The sequence below is a fragment of the Trichechus manatus genome, unplaced genomic scaffold (genome assembly GCF_000243295.1).
Source record: "Trichechus manatus latirostris isolate Lorelei unplaced genomic scaffold, TriManLat1.0 scaffold00280, whole genome shotgun sequence".
In the NCBI taxonomy this organism is placed as follows: Eukaryota; Metazoa; Chordata; class Mammalia; order Sirenia; family Trichechidae; genus Trichechus; species Trichechus manatus.
This window is the reverse complement of record NW_004444216.1, coordinates 1,256,689-1,279,056: the sequence shown is the minus strand read 5'-3', so window position 1 is coordinate 1,279,056 and position 22,368 is coordinate 1,256,689. Positions and strand designations below refer to the sequence as shown.

The following is a 22,368-nucleotide window of genomic DNA, read 5'->3' as shown; positions in this document are numbered from 1 at the left end:
CGAGTCTACTTTTTCAGTAACTTTCATGGTGCAGTGATTTTCTATTATACAATCTTTTAAGAAATCCTGACAGAGTGGCCTAAGAGTTGATGAATGTCACATCAAGAAGTTGTGAATGCTTTGCTAAGCATTAACTGGACTCTTGACTAAGTCCCCAATCTCTGTGCTACAGAAGTTGTAGAATTTGTCAGTCTGCCACAGAAACTTTCCCAAACAGTGCCCATAGCGTTATTTGTTCTGTAGTTTCAAGATTGTTTTTTAGAAATACTAATATTTCACCTGAAGCATGCTTGCTCCAATGACTGTACATGGACAATACATATACCAGGCAAGACATATGCGGGTATCAAATAACCCTCAGTGGAAGATGGGAGAAGTAAATAGATGTTTGCTGAAGCCCTATGATGACAAGTGGGATACTGCAGCTACTCCAACCATATTTCTAATTTATTTACTTCTTAGAATTTAGTATTTTATGTTCGGAAAAAGAGGGGAGAAAGCCACAGCAAAAATGCATCCATATGGTACATGCATCCACAAGGTTTTGGTTAAAGTGAAAAATGATAAAGGATATGTTCTTTACCTACAAATGTGGGTCTTCCTCATCACAAGCAAAGTCACCCAGAATGGATGACCAAAGGAACCCAAAATGGTTTCTTAAATGAGCTTTGCCATCAATTAAGTTATGAAATGCATATTCAAAGATTTTTACCAAATCTCAGTGATAGTTCCACTGAGCAAAAAATAGCTAAAACTCTAACCAAATTTATCAACAATTCCCCCCAGTGTGTTATTTCACAGACAAGCTTTGGCATTATAGTTACAGCTTGGTTCTGACTCAGGGTCTTCCACTGACAGCTGTTGGACCTCAGATAAGCCACTTACTCTCTCTCTGCTTCAAGAGCCTATGTTTAATATGAGGCAATTGAACTGGACTAGGGGTTTGTTTTTCTTCTTCATTAGCTATAGAAACTTTATTCAGATGAAAGCTTGGACAGTAGCCCATTATAGAAAACAAATTAAAATAAAGCCAATTTTATTGAAAGAAGGGTCAGGTGACTCATTCCTTGCCCAGTTTGCTGGCCCAACCTGAACCCTTGCCAAAGTTCCAGAGCTGGGGGTCATGAGAATCTCTAGTGTTACACAAGCACAATTTGAAAAACACAGGAGTACATGGTACCTCACATCATTTCCAGCTTTAAAATATCTGTGATTGACAGATCAGAACTGGAGTTTGGAGCCCTGAATAAAACATGGTCAGCATAAAAACAAAAGCATGCCAAGCTCAAAATATTATGTATCATAACTGGTTAAAAATAATAATAATAATAAAAAATAAGGTGACCAAGATTTTAAAAAATAACTTGTGACCATATTTTATTCATGATTTTATTCATTCATTAATATTTTCTGAGCACTTACTATGTGTTCATGGTACAACAATGTGAAAGATGAAGCCCCTGTCCCCAATATGATCTATTTGAAGAGGCATAGGGAGGCTCAGAATTATAGTTGGATATAATGAGTGCTGTGCTGGGGTAGGCAGAGAGTGCTGTGGGAACACCCAGGAGGGATATGACATGTACCCTAACCAGAAGTTCAGCACAGACCTTCTAGAGGAGACGTCTGATCTGAAACTAGTAGCCAGGTAAAAATGAGGAAGGGGTATAGAGGAGTGGAAAACAGTAAACTTTGCAGGTAGAAGGAGAAATAAAGAAAGTATGCAAAGGTTCGGGGTGAGAGAGAACCTGGTAGATGCCAGGGAATGAGAGAGGAGACCATTGAGGGTACAAGAAAAGTGAACACGGCTGGGTCATGAGAAGCCTACCATGCCCCACAGCAGAGTTTGATACTTTTTGAGGACCATGATGACCTTGTGTGGAATTTTAAATAAGAGGGTAACCTAACTAATTTTATGCACACGAGGTATATTTAAAGCACAAAGGTAGATGATGAGTGTGAATGAGGAATTAGTTGATTGTTGAATGAAGGTATAATTGGTGGTGCCAATAGGTGACCTCAGTGAACCTCAGTTTCCTCCTCGATAAAAAGGTGATATTAGTTCTCGCATTTTGTACCTCATGGTGCTGTGGTGAGGATCAAAGAAAGAGCATGGTCAACTGGAAAGTACTCTGCAGATCTTTAATAAATTATTGTAATAGCAATAGCAGAAGCAGCAATTTTGGGAAGAAAACACCAGATAGAAGTAAATAGGTCTTAATAGGGGACTTTGAACAATTCATAAATTCCAAAGAGTTGTATAAATATTTATAAATTGTAAGAAAGTGATTCAATATTCAAGTATAGGAGATTGTTGGGATATGCATAGGTATCGAATGAATACTTGCAGACTATCTTCTGTTATGGTAAAAAATAGAGTAATATATTGGGACCTTCTTGAAGATGAAACAAAACTATATATTACACATAAGTTATCTTGTAATACATGTTATCTTTATTTTATAGGGAAAAAAAAAAAAACATACTCAGAGAGCTTATGTGATTTGCTGAAGATTACCAGCAAATAGGTGACAGGCTATATAAATTTACATTCAAAAGCCAGGCATGCTTTATTTATAACCGTCTATGGTGCTTTGTCATACAGAGCTAGCATCTTTTATTTAAAGGCACTTATACCAAAGTTTTAAATGTTTCATGGAAGAAAAGTTCATAGTGAACAAAGTCTAACTTTAAAGGTGAGTGTTGTGGTATTGGAGCCCTGGTGGCACAGTGGTTAAGAGCTACGGCTGCTAATCAAAAGCTTGGCAGTTTGAATTCACCAGCCGCTCCTTGGAAACCCTGCGGGGCAGTTCTACTCTGTCCTATAGGGTCGCTATGAGTCGGAATCAACTCAGTGGCAGCGGGTTTGGTTTTTGACGGGTTGTGGTATCTGACAAGGGAAATAGCAAGAAAGAATGTACCGTCAGTCATTTTCTCTGATCTCTTGCCTTTTTCAGATAATGGACCGATGGGAGAATCAAGGCAGTCCTCAGACAAGTTTATCTGCTCCGGCCATACCACAGAACCTGCCCTTCCCACCCGCCCTTCACAGGAGCTCATTTCCTGACTCAGCAGAGGCCTTTGACCCAAGGAAGCCTGACCCATATGAGCTCTACGAGAAATCTAGAGCCATTTATGAAAGTAGGCGTAAGTGAAAGCCACATAAAGCAAGGGGACATTAACACTAACTAAAGTCCTGCTAGGGTATATATTGAGGCTGAAATGATCTGGCATGATTTTATATTCTGAGATTGAAAAACATTTCAAAAGTAAAGCCAGCTGGTATAAACTTTTCTAAAAAAGCCTGTCAACTCTAAAAAAAAAAGGCGTCTATCTTTTGATTTTAAATTGTATTTCCTACTTTTTTTTTCCCCCAAACCCCTAAGGAGAATCAGCATTTTTCTTGTTGCTGTTGCTAGTTTTGTTTATAAGTCACCAAATAATAAGAAGAAATGTTTGGGAATTTTATTTGTTGAATCTAATCTTGAGTCTAAAGCTTACATTTTTCTTAAAATGAAGACATTGAAGAGTTATGGCTTTGAGTAAAATATCAGCCAAGTCCTTCCAACTCACAATCATGAAATCAACTGGTTCCAAAAGCATTAGAGAGCCAGGCTCCGATCATTTCTGCCTGAATCTTCCTCTTCCCATTTAATGCATGGGGCCCATTTAGAAGTTCAGTCTTAAAATATCATGTAGGTACTTGTCACCCTATTTGAAGGTTTTCTAAAATTATTTCACAGCACTTTATAAATATTGGAAAACAAGTTTTTAACATTGTACATACATTTATTGTGCATCTTCTCACCATTTTCCAGGTCATCTCTCCCACATGGTAAAGGACAGGAATTTGAATGGCGTGAGTGTGTAATCTGTGGAGGGCAATACACAGTAGAATAAGAACCTGAGTAAATGATGGAGCAGCCTAGTGTAGTGAAAGGTTTGGTCCCTGGCGTTCCCATTTATGGTCTGATTTCCTTTGCTTCGGCCTTCTGCTGCTGTCTTGTTTCCAACTTTATCATCTGAAGCACGAATAGCAAGTTTTAAATTGTGTGTGATCTCAGAGGATCTCAAATCTGCTTACTCTTTTGATGAGCTCAGGGGCTGAGAATTATGCACCCAGCTGGTAAAGGGAAAAGCAGACATAATACCTTTTCCCCATCCTCTACAACTCTTTGTAAAAGTAATTTTGGTTGATAAAATAGTTCGGACAGCAGGCTATTGAGAAATCATTTTCATCAAAATGAATCCCCTGTATTTCTTTAAATAATGGGCTACGTCTGGGTTACTGTATTTTATTCTTCCCCCTGTGGATGAACAACTGAAATATCTTTAAAGGGCTATGTAGTTAGAGTGCCTTTGCTTTGATAGAGTAAAAACAAAGTTTTTTTAGTTGGATAATATAGGGTACAAATATGGGGTATTGATGCTCCTGAAACTGACAAAAACAATTGAAAATATTTTAGTACATTTCTTAATACTCCTCTGCATCAAGACTCAAGTATTTGCTGAGTACCCACTTTGCTCTCAGCACTGTGAGGAGGTAGCAAATATTCCCTGCTTTCACAGGTTTAACTGAGCGAACAAGAAGAATGAGTGGGAACAGGCAGAGATCAAGATACAGTGGAGGTTCCAACGTGGAAGGTGCAAATGCATTGCAGGATTGAAGTAGCGTCGGTGCATCCCCGGCTTGTTTAATTTTTTTGGACATTTAGAGAGTATCAAGCAATGCTTCCTCCTGCCGTTTGTCCCTTCGCTAGTCATTTGCTCCCATCCTTTTGCAGGCTTGATAATTCAGGACCAGTCCGATGCTGGTATTGATTCCCAGTCTTCTCCTTGTGGTTGTCTGATACTGTTGTGCATTCCATTTCTGAACACGAATTGTGCATGGCCCTTATTTCAACTCTCAAACATTTCTTCTGATTTCTTTTTCCAGCCCCTGCAATGCTGTTTCTGTTCATTGCCTTTCCCCTCCTCACCTTGTGACAAACCAAGCAAACAAATCCTCCTGACCTCCCGTAACTTTCTTTTTCAGTCCTCCTCTGGGAGCTCTTTATCCGCGTTGCCTCCACAGCCACATGAACAGCAAATATCCTGACTCCCCACCCTGTTCCTCTGCACCTCCACCAGCGCCCTCGCTTCTGCTGCTCTCACCATGCTCCCGCCTTGTTTTCATCAGCTCTCTCTAATGTTTCTAAGGTCAATGCTGTGTTTTCAGGGTCACGACTCTTAGAAGGCCAAGAGGGCGAGCTCGTTTCCTTTCCCCATTCTTCTTTTTCATATCATGTTATTTCATAACACTCAGTGGAGTGCGAATGAAACACAGAAATCACGGCAAGGTAAGAAAAACTCTAGCCGTGAAGAATAAGGAAATCATAAAGCATGGTGCCACTTTTCCGGTGTCTCTGCTTGTGAACATGAGAATTTCTTGAAAGAACAAGACACTTTGCCCTCTGCATATTTCCTGTTTCCAAGTGTGAAAAGGTTGGCACTCGTCACCATATTTGAAGGTCTTCTAAAATTATTTCATGGTACTTTAAAAAAATGAGGAAACAACGTCTTTAATATTTCACATGCATGTGTTGTGCATCTTTTCACCATTTTACAGGTCATCCCCTCGACATGTTAGAGAACAGGAATTCTCTTATTTAAATTTTTAGAATGATCCTAAAAAAAACATTTTTTAAAACAATAAGGGAAGAGTGCAGTCTAATTCTCATCATCTTCAAAAGGACTTTTTATCATTTTATCCAACAGTCATAAAATGTATGCAACCAAACAGAAGACTCCTGTTCAAAATTTTGATTGCAAGCCATTCTGATTCTTATTCCTTTGATTCACGTGCATAACATTTAGGTCTAGCTTTAGCTATTCTTATGGCCCCCAACTTTTCCTTGGGAGAAGAATCATTGTGACCAGGGAAAGTGTGGAAGGGAAGCCTAACCAAAGCTGTCTAAACCAAGTCTTCTGACATTTTCCCTGGCCTGCAGCAGTCCCATGGTGTCCTCCCTTACCACTAACTCTAAAGCTAGAGAGACTTTTGCATTTACAGTCACAACTGGGCTGCAGTAACCAAATGAAAGCCTGCACCTTCACCTACAAGCCTCTGCTGTACAGAGGTACAGAATGTTTTGTATATCAAGGCTGTCAAGAAATGTTTGGATTCGAGTCACCAGTCCCCTGCAAATGATGGAAATTTGTCAAATGATATAAATGCTGCTGTGCCTCATTTGACCCATAATTAGACTATGCTTACATTTTAATGTGCATGCAGAGGACATCTTAATAAAGATGTATCCCTGAAAAAAATGTGATTTTAAACAAATGAAGACAACCCTAGGATACTAGGGCCACGTGCAATAGGACATGACAGGTACATGCTTGTGAGAGGAAAGCTAGAATCATCTCCCATCTTCCTGAGGTCTTATGATAAGGTGAGGCTGAAGAAGCACAGAGAAAGGAAGATTCTTCCACCCAGCAGGCAGGGTGATGCCTCTGATTCCAGAGCATCAAGCAGCGTGCCTAGAGATGTCACCTCCAGGCTCCACATCAATCAGCAAGAATTGATGAGACACTCAGTATGTGGCTAGAGCTCTGCTAGGCATTCCATAAGAAAAAAACCATGAGAAATAGTCTCTGCTGAAAAGAAGCTTACAGGGACATAATTGAACAAAAAACAGGGACATAATCGAACAAAAGCATAGGAAAACAATTTGTGAGCAACATTGCATTACACAACACAGCAAACAATGTCAGTATTTTAGCATGTGAAATTGGACAATAAATACAAGTGGACAATACAAACAAAAATACAATTGTGTCTCGGAGTCCCTGAGTGGTGCAAATGGTTAAAGCACTCAACTGCTAACTGAAAGGTTGGTGGTTCGAGTCCAACCAGAGGCACCTCGGAAGAAAGGCCTAGTGATCTACATCTGAAAATCAGCCATTGAAAACCCTACGGAGCACAGGTCTACTCTGACACACATAGGACCACCATGAGTTGGAATCGACTCAACAGCAACTGGTAATGGTAATTGTTTCTCAACTTCCATGTGAAAAATCATTAATCAAAAGAATAGTATGTGTTTTATATCTTTTCATTTTCAAAATCTCTTTTAAAGCATTAGTGCTTGCTAGAGAACTCTGTGCAAAAAGAATTTTTTCCTACTAATTTAATATACTCACACAATTCACATAAGCTTAAACTTATATAAAAGTAAAACCGTATCCAAAAAAAACACAAAAAAAAGTTTTGACCAAACTGGGACTCTGGGTTTTAATGTTAATTATTTCAGCATTGACTCTATGTCATCATCAGCAATCCCCAGAAGAGTAAAAACACTTCCACCTCTTCCCAGGACTTTTAGATAAACGCCACTTTTCTCTTTGTGTGGATGGCCTCTGTTGATGGTATACTTCTTGCTGTCCCTATTGCCTGCAGTTTTAAATATCTGCAAGCAAGAGAAAATACCCACCTTTGTAGAGTGAGACAAGCCATGCTGTTTTTTATTTCTCTCTTCTCTGTTCATTTCCCACTCATCTCGTGAAGGTAAGACTTGAATTTTCTCTGCAATCAGGAGAGAAAGGACTTGAATTCTCTCAGTTTATATGCTAACATTTCTAAAGTTGGACTATGTGTGCCATTTCTGGCCTTAAATTTTTTAAAAGATTTCTAAAGGCCCTCACTACTTTCCTCCCTCCTGTCTCCTCTCGCCATTCTTTCCCTATCTTGTGATTGCATCCTTACTTCAACTATGTGTTTCTAATAACGATAGGAAACTCCTATTAATGGCCTAGTCACACTGAGATTATCTAGGGTGACTACACACCCCAGTTTGCCTGTGATTGTCCTGGTCTGGTTATCCTGGCAGAGTTATTAATAGCTCCCCTTTCACTCTTAAGAGCATCATCATTTGGATGTTATGTGGTTTTCCCTGTATTATATAATCTAGAAAGGAGTAGATTGATTATAGTCTAAGAAAAGCTGTCTATATCCAAATGTACAGACCACAAATAAAATTTTAATACCTACTCAGATAAATTCTTTCAAAGATAATTTATTTGGTTGACTGAAATTCTGTGATAGTGAGTGAATTTATGCCTATGTTTTACCCCTAATTTGTGGTAAAGGTTTATGTGGTGACTTGTCTTGGTAGCCAAACTCCCAGGGAACTCCCCTACATGCAGAAAATTATACCTATGTACAAATCTAGAGAATGGCAAAATAAGTAGAACACATAGGTAATAAAGCTTCATGCATTTAAGTATTCTGACATGGAGTTCTTATTTTTATCACCAAGAATAATAAATGAGATTCAACATTGCAATAATCACAGGACTAAAGGGAGTTAATCTGGTCTGTCCTGCCCCTAGGAAAGATTACACTGACATAACTAGATAGATGACTATCACGGCTTCTCTTTTCACGGCCAGGCCAGGCAATTAAAAAATGCCTCCCAAAGAACCTGAGTGTTACTCACTTTGGAATTTTGCAAAATAAAGTTTTGATGATTCTAATGAAACCTTGTTGATTTAGGAATGCGGGCCCTGTCCTGTTGCTTCACTTTCCTTTAAGCCAGACTTATTCCAAAGATTTGTTTTATCGGCCCCAACTCATGGGGGTATTTCTTGGGCATGCTCCACACTGACAGCCTTAGAAACTGGAGCAAACAATAAAAACAGGAATAGGTGTAGAAGAAAATTCTTTATTTCCTGATACTCTTCCCTCACGGTTCTGTCCCAGGGTGTGAACCCAAGCTGAATTATGACTTAAGTTGTCCAAACTTTTTCCTCCTCACATTGAACCTTGGTTATTATAAATAAACAATTTATGGGTACAACATGTCCATACTCCTTTGCAGTAAGACATCACACAAATGTAGGATCGTAAGTGTCAGGGATCCGTATGGTATAAAGTGCCTTATGGTATAACCTCTTTAAAACAGAAATGCCTCTGGAATTTCTTCAGAAAGAGATCATATGATCAATTTTTCTTCCCAGAAATTAGGAAGCATTAACCCATAATAAGCAATGAGTATCAAAGCAAAGGCGGCAATCAAAATAACCACAGGCCAGTTGAAGGGCATGGTAGAGGAGCAGACTGGCTTTTAGTATTACACCTGAAATGAAATGATTATTTGCAGCAGATCAAAAAGGATGGTTGTGTTTTTCACATCTCTGGCTTTTATCCTGCTCTTTGGTTGTTCATTATTGAATTCTTTCATTGTTCGGTATTATAATGTAGGTATAACTCATGGCTAATCACAAATGGGTGGTCGTACATATTTCTAAACTACTGGTTTCTGCTCTTTCCTTGTTCGTTACTGAGCAAGACTTGTAGTTTGCACTGTTTGCCACCCTGACTAACAGCAGAGCCATTCAGAGACATGGGGTAGTATAAAAATATTACCTATCTCAGCACACCACTGGAGACTCTCAATGGGAACAGACAACGGAAGCCGTGTCTACAAGGTAGTAGCCATCCATAGTTCTCAGAACCAGAGCCCTGAAGCCTGTGCAAGTCCTGCCTGAGCCTTCCTGTCTCCCATGTAATTAAACAGTCCAGCTGGAAGTATTGATAGATTTAAGAGAGGTTTTGATATATTCATGGATGCTATAGCTGCAGTCAGCTATTATGTGATCATGAAAGGCCACCTTTCCTTCCTGGGAAACATCTTCACATCTGACCATTGTGTTAGCCCTGACCTGCTCTGCTCAGACATTACTAATGTCCAGGGGCCTTAGTTACAATGTTACCCACAAATGTTACCTGGAGCACTATACTATGTTAGTGAAATATTACGATGAGATTATATGTAAATGTTAAAACACTTTTACCAGTGGCTTTAGCATTAGAATTGTAAAAGAGTAGAAAAGAAAAGTTTAATAACATATTGTTTTAAATGTCCTCAAGTGTACGATGAAGGTTAATTTTCTGAACCTTTTTGCCATGGAAAACCGCTATTGCTAGCTTTAGTATAATTTGTTATAATTGGAGCTATGAAAAAATTTGCCTTTCAGCTGGCGTTTCTAATATATCACATTATGCATCACCCTGCAGTTATTATATATTGATAAAGAAGATCAGGAAATCCAGCTAAGCTGTGTTTGCCATTTTTAATTAATTATAGAATTTCTAGTTTCAACACAGTATCTTCAGGTAGCTTTGTAAATACCGTTTATATTTTGAATAGGTTCCTTTTTAAAAGAGAAAGTTTCCATAATATGAACTAAGTAATAAAGATAATGAAATAGAAGTTATGCTATAGCACACATTTTTTCCATGATTTTAGAAATAAATCCAATCCTGTAGTTTAGAAATGCGTTTCATTCAGTAGTTTAAAATCGAATGCTTCTGGAATTAGATAGGAGATGGAGGGGGCGAGGAGGAGTGTGAGAAGTAGACTCTAAAGTCACTCCTTGATTGAAAGTATTTAGTATGTCAAAGGATTTTGTTGGTAGCACAAGTTGACAATGTAACCCAAAGTATTTTCATGAATAAATATGAGACCGCCAGGGCTGTAGTAAACTGAGTTTAACTGCTGGAGAGCAAGTAGATCCGAGTGAGATTATGATAATATAAAATGGCAGTGTTGCACCTAATGGAAGTGTTTAGAAGATAGCAGTTTTCCATCACTGATACAGGTGTACCTTTTTGATGAAAGAATATTTCTCAACTCATAATCGTCATTAGTCACACTAAAAATTGACTTTAAAAAAAAAAAATCAATTCTGCTGGAAAACTAATTTGCTTTTACTGTTAAAACACAGATCGTCTGACAGGGACAGTTGTTCGGCCTGTGTTGGGAGGGCCTGGCTATGCAGGACACAGTGGGGAGGACTTGTCTAACACACAGAGGCTGGCTGTGCTGTTCCTCATCCTCACCCTCAGGAGGCTTCTGGGTCATTTTCATTGTTGAATAGTATTGTTGTTCTTAGTTGCTGTCAAGTTGGGTTACCTTCTGTATAACAGCACAAAATGTTGGCCAGTCCTGTGCCATCTTCATGATCATTGGTATGTTTAGTCCATTGAATAGTATAGAATTCCTTATTTGAAAAAAAAAAAAAAACTCAATAAGAAAACAATCAGAATTTGATCTTACTTTAATTTAAAAACTTTAATAATAAAAAGACTCATTTTCCATAGTACTGCATGTTGCACAATTATATTATAAAATTGTCATCTTAACACATGCAAAATGAGGCAATTCTATTTTAGTTTATTCTCCTCTCTGCTGTTTAAACCTGAATTTCTTAAAGTTACCTTCTCTATAAGTGCTCTTGATAAGGATGTAAAATTAACAGTGTAAAATTTCTTCCAAACTAAAAATAGTTTATGTATTAAAGTCTTAAAAGATGTGTGTGGGGCTGGGGGCAGTTCTTGCAGTAAATATAAATTAAGAATTTATGCTTTAGAGAAGTTAAATAACTTGTAGTTAATTTCCATCTGGAATTCCTGACATAACTCAAAAGCAAAGCAATGTGATAAACTTAATTTTAAGTTCATCCTAGAGGCAAAAATATTCTGCCACTCTCTCATACAGGAGTATCTCAGTTTATGGTAGCATAAATCTTTAATCTTCTGAAGTATTTCTTAACCAGAGATTTGTACACATGTGTCTTCTGCTCCTCTCATATTAAAACCAATTGTGTGGTTTAGGAACTTCTTTATTGACAAAACTATAAAGAGCAAATTTCTGAAGATGTTAGGAAAAAAATTATAGTCAGAAAAGGGCCTAGTATTTATCCATAATAATACTAAAATAAAACAAAACAAGAGCTTTATTGGAAAGGATATTTTAATTCTAACCAAGGTGAAAATAAAATGGACATTTAGATATAATAAGAATTTTTTTCTAAAAAGAACCTTGGGTAGTCTCTGAGCCTTATTCTTGCCATCTGTAAAATGAAGGGCTTTGGAAGGGTCCTTCCACCTCCAACACTCTATTAATTCCTCTCTGACATTAAGAGTGGATTGGAAGGCAGAATGAAAATCAAGCTACAATTTAATTATGCCATTTTCTACATTTCACAGTTTTCAAACAGAGATGATGAAAGTCTACCTTTCTCAAACATATCTACATTGAGTAGGGATGGAAGCATGTCCACTGGACCCTTACTTATCCCTGATCAATTTTAATCCATGTGAATAATATGTCTCCAAATACTTCCAGGAGACACTATGTAACTAGGTTTTTTTCTGAGTACTCAAATTCAAAATGGGGAATATCCCTACACTTTAAAGGTGTTTTATACTCATGTTCATGAATTTTTATGTTGTTGTATATAGTATAGATTATATCATAATCCTCATGAATGGTCTCTATTGTTTAAATAAACCAATTTAACACCTTATGCATGTAGCTACTGACAAATTATGTTTATATAACTTCAAATATTCAAATATAGGAAATATCTAAATATTTGGACTGATACACATACCTCAATAACAATCGTTGATTAAATTTTTCACTTTTCATTTTAATGTTTTATGTCACAATATCATAATATGATTTTAAAAAGACCTGTGTTTACTGTATATATTTCTGGTTCTGAACTGACTTTATTTTCAACTAAGCATTCTTGTAATAAGAATCCAAACTTAAGAACATCGGGAAATAGTGACCTTTTTTCCATTCTAATTTAAAATATTTCAGATTTTTCTATTTTGAGTGCATGTGAAAGAAATACACTTACATGCATATTCATACACATAAATCAGGGCAAATCTTTTCCCTAACTTCCATGAATTTTAGAGAGAGAAAAAAAAATTAAACAGGAGCAGAAGATGGGGAGGGGGAGTTATAATAGCAACACAAAGACAGCAAAAATGAATTTTCAAATGTCATAAATGAATTTCAACTTTAATTCCCCATTTTCCCATCCAGAACAAGTGCCACCCAGGACCAGTTTTCGAATGGATTCCTCTGGCAAGTATTCTTCAGTACTCAACAGTTCTGTGAACAAAACGTCTTCCATTTTGTGTAACAAATCATTCTTCTGAGTAGTATCAGTTTATTAGTATATAATCACTGTGCTAATTTTATTTACCTTCATAAGCATATACTCAAAGTAGAGAGCAAGTCTCATCATGGTGGGTCTAACTAAATGCCAAGGAAACAAACAAAAGACAAAAACAGTCATACTCATGATTTTTTTTAAAATATAAAATGCTTTAGAGAAAGACTAGATTAAAAAGATAGTGACCAAACTATATCTGTGCTGTCCAATATGGTAGCCACTAGCCACATGTGCTATTGGATGCTTGAAATGTGACTACTCTTAATTGAGGTGTGCAGTAAGTGTAAAACCCACACCAAATTTCAAAGACTTTCATACAAACAAAAGTATAATGTCTCATTAATATTTTTTATATTGTTAATGTTGAAATAATATTTTAGACATGTTGAATTAAATAAAATATATTATTAATTTTTTTCCCCTGTTCTTTTTACTTTTTTTAAGTGTGGCTACTAGAAAATTTAAAATTACATATATAGCTTGCATTTTATTTATATTAGACAACACTGGACTAGATAAATAGAAATTAGTAGGTAAGATATCACAAGAGATTTACAATTGAGTCATTTCCAAAGAACTTATTAGAATTTTTGCTAATATAGAATGAAATTATTTTCACATCAACTAAATACCTTTATCAATTTAAATTTTTTGAGACCATGACAATTACAAAAGGCTGTATTTCAATATTATTTTAAGTTAGGGTAGAATATCGTGGCTTTCAATTTAAGAGCTTTTAATGATAACCAATTTGTTTACTTAAAAGGAAAAAAAAAAATTTGACCCAACCATCCCAAAAATACTTACCTACTTGGTTCCAGCTAAAATGTTTAATATTACTGTGGAAATAAAGGAGGGAAAGGAAGGTTTAGATTTTTTTATTCTTATAGTTAGTAATGGAAATGCTCTGATTGGCTGTTTAGACCACTTAATTGAAAGCCAGAACACTGGAACAATTGCAGAAAAGAGAGTTCCATAATAATCGCACCATTTCCGATCTGTGGGCTCACAGCACACATCTCTGGAGTGTTTGCATGATGACAGCTCATTATCCATCTCAGCATGTTCTAACACCCCTTGGAGAATATATGTGTTTGAGATCATTTCATTCTGTAAGTTTCCACGTCATTTTTTGGATATGCAGAAAATATGGAAGATATTCCTTAGCATTTTGTCCTCATAGAATGTCTAATTTATTGCTTAGCTTGATCTGAAAACTTTTAAAGCATGATTATTCTTACATACTGACTGTAAAATTCTTATACTTTGTAAGAATACCTAATGTCCAGAGAGAAATGGGGCATTGTAATTAGAACTGCAAAATGAAAGTAGGAATCAGGTTAGGCTTCTAAATCTCAGCTTACTGGCCGCAGCAAGCAAATTTCTTAAATATCTCAGCTTCTGAATGTATTTTATTTGAAAACAAAAGAAAAAAGAGAAGAACCACCACCCAATAGCTTAGATTACATTGGTACATATGGAAAATTAAATTCTTTACATTTAAAAAAATTACATTACTTTAAAACAAATTATAATATAGTTTGAGTATATTACATTACTATAAAATTCAGGTTTTCAAGAAAAGAACCAGTTCCAAATATTTTATTAAATGTCCTTGCAAGTTATCAAAATATTATAGAAACTCATGACTGCATCCATAGTAAATGGATCTCCCATATTTCTTGCATTTATAAAACATCCTGTATCAAATTATGTGTCATGATTTTTGACTCAGATAAGTATATTAATCATAATTTTATGTTATCTTACTTTAGCTACATCATATCCGTAGGTACACAGGCTAAAGTGGTAGTAAGCAGTCCTAAATAATGTATTTATGAAGCAAAGTGATAACTCAGTCATGGAATAATGCCGTGGTTTATTGGGCCTGGTAGACTGGTGAGTATCTTAAAATAATTACAGTCAAGAAACATTTATTAAGCAACTCCTGTAGGCTGTGTACCATGGAACACTGTTAACAACACAAAGATAATTACATCATCACCAAGGGAAAATGTTAGTGAGAGACAAAGGCATCTATTGCCAGGACCTTTGGATGGACACCTCCTCCCAAAGACAAGAGAATTGGGAGAATGGAGTATCTAAGACATCAAGAGCAGAAATCACTTCCAGAAGAAGACTTTTCCTTGTTTAGGAACAAAGGAAATCAGGGACCATAAAGGATGTGTCAACAGAATCAAATTCGGCAGAGAAATCAATCAGAATGAGGAAAGAAAGAAAGCCCATTCAGTTTGGCAATTGGGATGTATCAACAACCTTAAAGAGAGCAGTTCAGTCATGTTGAGAAAGCAGAAACCAGACTGGCAGGGACAAAGGAGTGAGTCAGAAATGAGGGCATGAAGGCTGCACTAGAGACGACTCTTGTACAAGAGATGGAAGTGGGGAGCAATGAGAATATTTAGGATGGCGAAATCTGAGCTTATTTGAAGGCTGAGGAAGGGGGATGAAATTGAGAGTGGGAGGTGTTTTCTATTATGATGAAAATGTGTCCAACTACATTCACATTGCAAAACGAGAAAAGTGAAAAAGGTGAGAGATGGGATTCTTATAAGGCAACATGTCTTAGCTATTTATCTGGTGGAGCCCTAGTGGTGTAGTGGTTAAGAGCTCGGCTGCTAACCAAAAGGTCAGCAGTTTGAATCCACCAGCTGCCCCTTGGAAACCCTATGGGGCAGTTCTGCTCTGTCCTATAGTGTTGCTATGAGTCGGAATTGACTCGACAGGAACGGATATTTATCTGGTAATGTTAGATTCGAGTGATAGAAACTATTTCCTTCCTGTTTAACTCATTCTGTATCTGGAGTGCTTAGAAATACAGAAGATGAGGACATATTTAATAACCTTCTTTGATTCCTGATTCCTTCCTCACACTGCGTTTCCTAGATCTCTTTATAAGGAAAAGCCAAAAAATTAATGCTCTTTCCCGCAGGAAAATTAAATAAATGTATTCTCTGTGCGAAACTGTGGTAATAAGCCATGGTACTTATGTTTTAATTAAAACATGGAAGGGGATTCAAGTACCAAAATTTAATTGACATGTTTATAGCAGCATCACATGTGCCAAATTAATCCATAAAAAGTTGTTCTTTGCATTTTTGAAGCTTGAATCCATTCATAAAGTTAATCAGTTGTGTTCAGCCACCCAACCTTTTCCCTAATACTGTACACAAAGCCGTGTCTTTCAAAATCAAGACCAAGGATACATATGGCATGTGAAACCTTCACGGAGTCTGAGAGTGAAACAGAAATTGGCTTTTGAAATTCTCCTTTTCTTTATTATGAGGGAGGTTGTCCTTATATCTGGTGGTGGTCACCATTTACTGCTTTCAAACATGTTAGCTTTTTTAATATTGGTGTGAGCCCAGGATAAATCAGGGCTTGACAGTTTCATTCTGTAACTTGCTACAGTGGTCATGCAAAAATCCCTTCCTGGAAGAGTCTCATAACATGCTTTATTTCATAATGCCTGAGGAGCCTGGGACTCACCTCTAAGGAAGAAGCCATACTGGCCATCGTTGGCCATTGAACACCAATGTCCAAAGAGTGTTCTGTCTCCCCTGAGTCCATCCCTCACAACCATTGCATTGTCTTTAACTGCACCAAACAACCCTGAGAGTACCCTCACAGTTCTGCAAAAAGTGTTGAGGAAAAGCAAGAAGAAAAAAAAAGACTACAGGGAGAGAATGACTGAGGAAGCGGAGGAGAAAAAAGGGCTTCAGTGGGGTGTGGCTGAATGACACCCAGAGTGACTCAGGTCATACTCAGTGTCTACCAGGTCTCTTCATCTAACAACCTTCCGGTATCGAGTTTGTACATCAACAGGAGAGAAGGGGTAGTGATTATTAACTCCTGTTTCAGTGGGATGAAGAGTTGGCCCTTGGATTTCCTTGCTTGCTTTCCGTTCTGTCATTAACAGGGCGAAGAGATAAAGCATGATACAATAATTGAAACATGCCATAGGGCCAGAAAAGTAGCTAGGGAAAGTATCGGAAACATCATAATCTTCCAAGAAAGCTAACAGAGCAAGAAGGAAAAAGAGTAATGTCTCCCAGCTTTGTGCATATAATTTTAGTTATTTTTTAAAGTCAGACTCAAAGGAGGGAAAAATGAAACCAAAGAAAAATTATCTAAGGCTCTTATTTTCCCTATAAAAAAAAAAAAGAAGTCCTGCTGCCTCAAGGCGTAATCTATCATTTAAACTTGTTTCCAGTTGACTGTTTCTCTAAAGTTTCCATGCCCTGCAGCTTCTGAGTTTGCGTTCAAAATTAACAAAAAAATTTTTTTAAAAATCACAACTGCTGGCACACTTCTCTAATGGGCCTCTCTTTACGTCTCCCTACTTGCTCATGTAACAGGAAGCTGGCCGTCTGCTCCTCACAAAATGGAAGTGAAGATAAAACGATTGGCACAAACCACCCTATACTTGAAATCGAGGGATGGGTCAGAGCAACAGTCAGAGGGTCATAATTGCCACCAAAATGTATGTAAAGAGTAGGGGGAGGAGGATAAATGCCCTGTTCACATCTTTGTTTTTCAAAGTTAACTGGCTAGAGTCTAGATTTTTCTCCAAAAAAACAAAGTCTTGAGTCATTCATTAAGGAAAAGCTTTTCTATTCCCTCCAGGAATTAAGCATTCTCTGATACAAGACAACCTCGTTGTACCTTGGCACGTCTCAAAATTTCATTACTGGGGTTGTCATAATTTCAGCATTTCCTTAGGGGAAAAGTTTTACTTAGCAAATAAAATGGGTTGCACAGTAAACTCCTTTTAGAGTTCCTCATGCAATATGGATGAGTGCTAAAGTCACTGAAGGAAGAGTTTCCCACTTTGCAGACTCACCAGTCAAGCAAAAGCGAGAAGAATGTTTTTAAGAATAGATGGAAAGTTCCGGTTAAACATATGCTAGCTCTATCATTTTAGGAATCAACAATATACTTCGTTCTATTTGTATTTTTGTGTGTATGTGGTATAGAGTCCTGCAAGTTTAAAGCCACCTAGAAAAGAGATTGTCTTGAGCAGTTGTATCATAACAACTTTGTGAGGTTTGAACAGTGATTGGTCATCATCTGTCATCTTTCTGTCTCCCCTTGCCTTCCTCCCTCCATCAGAAGGAATATAGATGTCTGCTATGACTTCGCAGGGCTACTCCACCTGCCTCCAGACTCACAGAGGCTTAGCACACCCCCGATACATGATTTCATATATGCTATTGTGGACTCAGAATAAACTGAGTTCAAAAGCCAATTGTGTGTACTTGAGTGTAGGGCAAAGTTTTTATCTTTCCCTTACCACCAACTCTAACTACTTAATAGCAACTTAATTCTTTTAAGTTCTCCCATCTTTAAAAATATGACCGATTATACGATTCATAAAGGATGACTAAAGGATACAGAAGTTTAACTGGTTACTCTTCTTTGAGAGTTTTAAATTATTCGTTGAATGGAGGAGAGTTTGGTTATATATTCATCTGGTCATAAAAGGTCATGATGGTCGTGAAATCTTTCACAATATGTATATATACATACATGTGTATTCATGTGCCTGGTTCAGCTTTTTGTAACAGTGCACCAGACACATAATCATTTGCCCCCGTTGCAGACGTGAATGACTTGCCTTTTGCATATCATGAGGAACGCACGGCCCAGGTTAGGGGCACCAGGGCAAGCCCTGCATCATTGTGCTTTGTACACTGTGTCACTTCAGCAGCTCCACTTGCTGTACAGCCTGGGAGGGAGTCACCTGGCTATTCTTCAGTGAGTCTCTCTCTGTACTACTACTGCATATCCAAGCAGCTCAGACAGCTTTTTGTCCCATTAGGATTCTCCTCTGAGACATCATCCTGATTTCCAAAATCATGCTGTTTAAGCAAGGAGAAGTTTACTTAATATTTGTTCTATCAGTTCTAATGCTCCCTTTGAAACTATTAAGGCCCATAGATCACTAAAAGCTTGTTAAGCAAGGATGGCACAATAAAAATTCCCCAAAGTTGCTTATCTTCCATGGACATCCTAACACTGGGCCTGAACATATACACAACCCAACTGTGAGTGAGGCATTTTTCACCCCGAGGAAATTTCAGAGGGACAGCAGCGGAGGAGGGGGAGGAATCATAAACTATATTTTCCTTAAAAAGCCAGAAGATTTCTTAAAATGTTTAGTTTCTTTATTCTAGGACTGAGCAAAATAAGGACAACATTCAGGAGAGTTACCTGCTTTATTTTTAAGTACACTTCTGTTCTTCCAACTGACTATAGAAAAGTATCCCTCCTCTGATTTATTTTAAGGTGTAGTAATGGAGTCAATAGTGAATTTACTAGTCACTTACACATTATAAAATGTTTAGAGGCTAAGAGTTCATCTTAGATGTGGGCAAATTCCTACCTATGAGTTATGAAAAATGTAAAGGAATTTGTCAGAAAATACAAACTTCACTGAAACCCAAACAGAGAAAAGTTTAAATTCTACATTTTCTACTTTTTACATTTTAAAAGAGACAACTTCTATCAAGTGTAAGTTTACACACACACACATACACACACACTCAATTGGATGCATCAAATCCTAAACAGATACTAGTAAATTAGTAGGTAGTACTAGGTGGTTCCAGCTTTTGCCATCTGTTCTCTCAGGCTTCTGGAACAATCATTCTAATCAGAGTAAACACCAAAGTGATAGCAAAGCTTCTGGAGGACAAACAAAAAATAAAGAGGCAAGACTTCGGATCACACAGAATTTTTCCACTCAGAAAATCCGTGAGCCCTCTCTGCCTATGGTGATACCCTACCAGTGTCCTTGGTGGGTCACTGTTATTCCAGGGACTGCCTAATTTTGGAACATCTACTTTGTTGTTACTTTTTTTTTTTTTTTTTAATCCTCTGTGCTCTCTACCTACTCTAACAGCACTCTCATTAATCACGTCTATGAAATTAATTTATCATGGGTGCATTCAGTTCCTCAGGGGGTGGGAAGGAGACAGGATTCATTACTCAATGGGATCTCCTTTATGCCAGGTCCAGATTATAAGGAGCTGGATGTTCACCTTCGGAGGATGGAGTCTGGATTTGGCTTCAGAATCCTCGGGGGAGATGAGCCTGGACAGCCTGTAAGTTGGTCCTCTTTATTCCTACACTTTGGGCTGTACTGTGTGTGTGACATCAGGGAAAATATCATTCAATATGACATCTTAAAGGATATCTTTTAGGATCCACAACAAAAAGTTTCCAGTTTATCTGTTCATTTGCTATTCTCCTTAAAAAAGCCTCACAGCATGCCAGTGTTTCCATGGCAAATACCTCATCATAAATCAGTGCACATTACAGTAAGAAAGAGGCATTACTGTTTCTTAGGATGAATTGTAGTCTTCTTGAGTATTTCAATTATCAATTGTATTGGACCCCTGGTCTCTCTGGGTAGCAGCTCATGGGTAAAGATACAGTGCAACAGAAGATACATGTAAAGAGGTGACTTGTAAGAGCAGGGTTATGTATGTTTTCAACCAAAAGAAAAAGAGAGAGTGAATATGAGGATATACAGAAGTGAAATCAAGCTGAATGCCACAGAATCTCACCCACATTTGAGTTAAGGAATTACCATGAGAAGTTGTTCACGACGTCAGCCTCAGCTGGCACGATGTTGGGAATTTGGATAGGGCTCTGGCAAAATATTTTTATAAAATTATTTTATATCGGAGTGAAAGTATAAAATAGCGATATTCATTAATATACAGAAAATACGACAAAGCTGGATTTCTGAGCGTGTGTTAAAATATCAGGTATAAAGCACCATTGTAAAAGATGTAACGTAAGTGGTACTCAATGTGACCAAGTCAGGTCCATGAAAGTTTGTAAACATTTAACACATTGATTTATATTCCAAAACCTCCTGGTCTCTACTGAGCTTTGTCTGACTTATCTTCCTTCAGGATTGCTCTCTAGTATGTTCCTATCTCTGTCTATTTTGTTTGATCAGCAGGGTTTTAAATCCCTTCTAAGCAGGGAGGTTGTCTTCTCCTTTTTTATTCTCCTTTAATGCCCCGTAATGGAAAGTATACCATAGATGCTTGAAAGATGCCAAATGAAAGAAATGAAACAGTATCCAAGATAAAACACCACTTTAAAGTGATCTTTATAGCATTTTATGAAATAATACTTTTGTAGGGTAATTAAGGGTAAATCTGTATAGGCTCCATAGCACTTATACTAACATAATGCCTCAAACTTGCCAACTGCAGTGGTCTCCACCAGAAAGATGAGATCCCTGTTTGTTTCAGAATGTGCTGACTCACATGTTTTTTCCCTTACAAATCTGTGAGCTCCTTGAAGGCAAGCACCGAGTTTTTATGGTACTTACGTCTTCCAAGCCTAAGACAGAGCCTGGTATAATCTTTGTTAAATTGAACTGAAGAGAGTACTCTATGCCAAACCAAAACTGTGACCTGAGCATCTCAAGAACAAATAATGATCTGGAGTTTACATTTTCTGAGGCCACTAAATCCTACAGGCTCTGTAGAATTAAAATGGCCCAGTCCCAGAAGTAGACAGGGTGTCCTGGAAGCCCTATGGCATGTTTTGTTTAGCTCCCACAGCATTTTAAAACTGAGTGCCAACTAATTCCACATTTTAAAAAATTTCAGATTTCCATCTTTTCTTGAAAAATAGGAGGATCTAGCAACATGGAGTTTGCCTTCCTCAATGGCAACAACTGGCTGGAGCTGAGCAGTGGTCCTTTTCAGACTGAACATGGCCACCTCTTATTGCCACAGTTCCCAAAACTCCCTTATGCCTGTGTTGTTCATTTAGGTTACTACTACCTTTGAGACTCTCATCCCAGAGGGTTGGATAGAAAATTGGAAAGACAAGTATTTTGCACCAAAGGAACCTTCAACTAGAGTGAGATTATGGTCTTTATAGGCCCCAAGCACTGAAAATAATTCAGTTCTCTTCTCCCATATGTAAATAAAAATAAAAGAAGATTTCACTAGCCATTAGAGGAATGCAAATTAAAACCACAATGAGATACCATCTCACCCCGGCATTACTGGCGTGAATCAAAAAACCAGAAAATAACAAATGTTGGAGAGGCTGCGGGAAGATCAGAACTCTTATGCACTGCTAGTGGGAATGCATAATGATACAACCATTTTGGAAAATGATATGACGCTTCCTTAGAAAGCTAGAAATAGGAATACCATACGATCCAGCAAACCCACTCCTAGGAATACATCTTAGAGAAATAAGAGCCGTCATACAAATAGACATATGCACACTAATGTTCATGGCAACATTGTTCACAATAGCAAAAAGATGGAAACAACCTAGATGCCCATC

At 37.5% G+C, this 22,368-nt stretch overlaps 1 protein-coding gene across 1 annotated transcript in view; it reads left to right on the top strand.

Moving 5' to 3' along the window:
* Positions 1 to 22,368, top strand: part of MAGI2 (membrane associated guanylate kinase, WW and PDZ domain containing 2) — a 650,884-nt gene that overhangs the window by 456,874 nt on the left and 171,642 nt on the right. Inside the window, exons 11-13 of the mRNA XM_004390069.1 lie at positions 2,958 to 3,147; positions 12,888 to 12,929; positions 20,053 to 20,144. Of these exons, the coding sequence (XP_004390126.1) occupies positions 2,958 to 3,147; positions 12,888 to 12,929; positions 20,053 to 20,144 (324 nt within the window). The remainder of the gene's footprint in view (positions 1 to 2,957; positions 3,148 to 12,887; positions 12,930 to 20,052; positions 20,145 to 22,368) is intronic.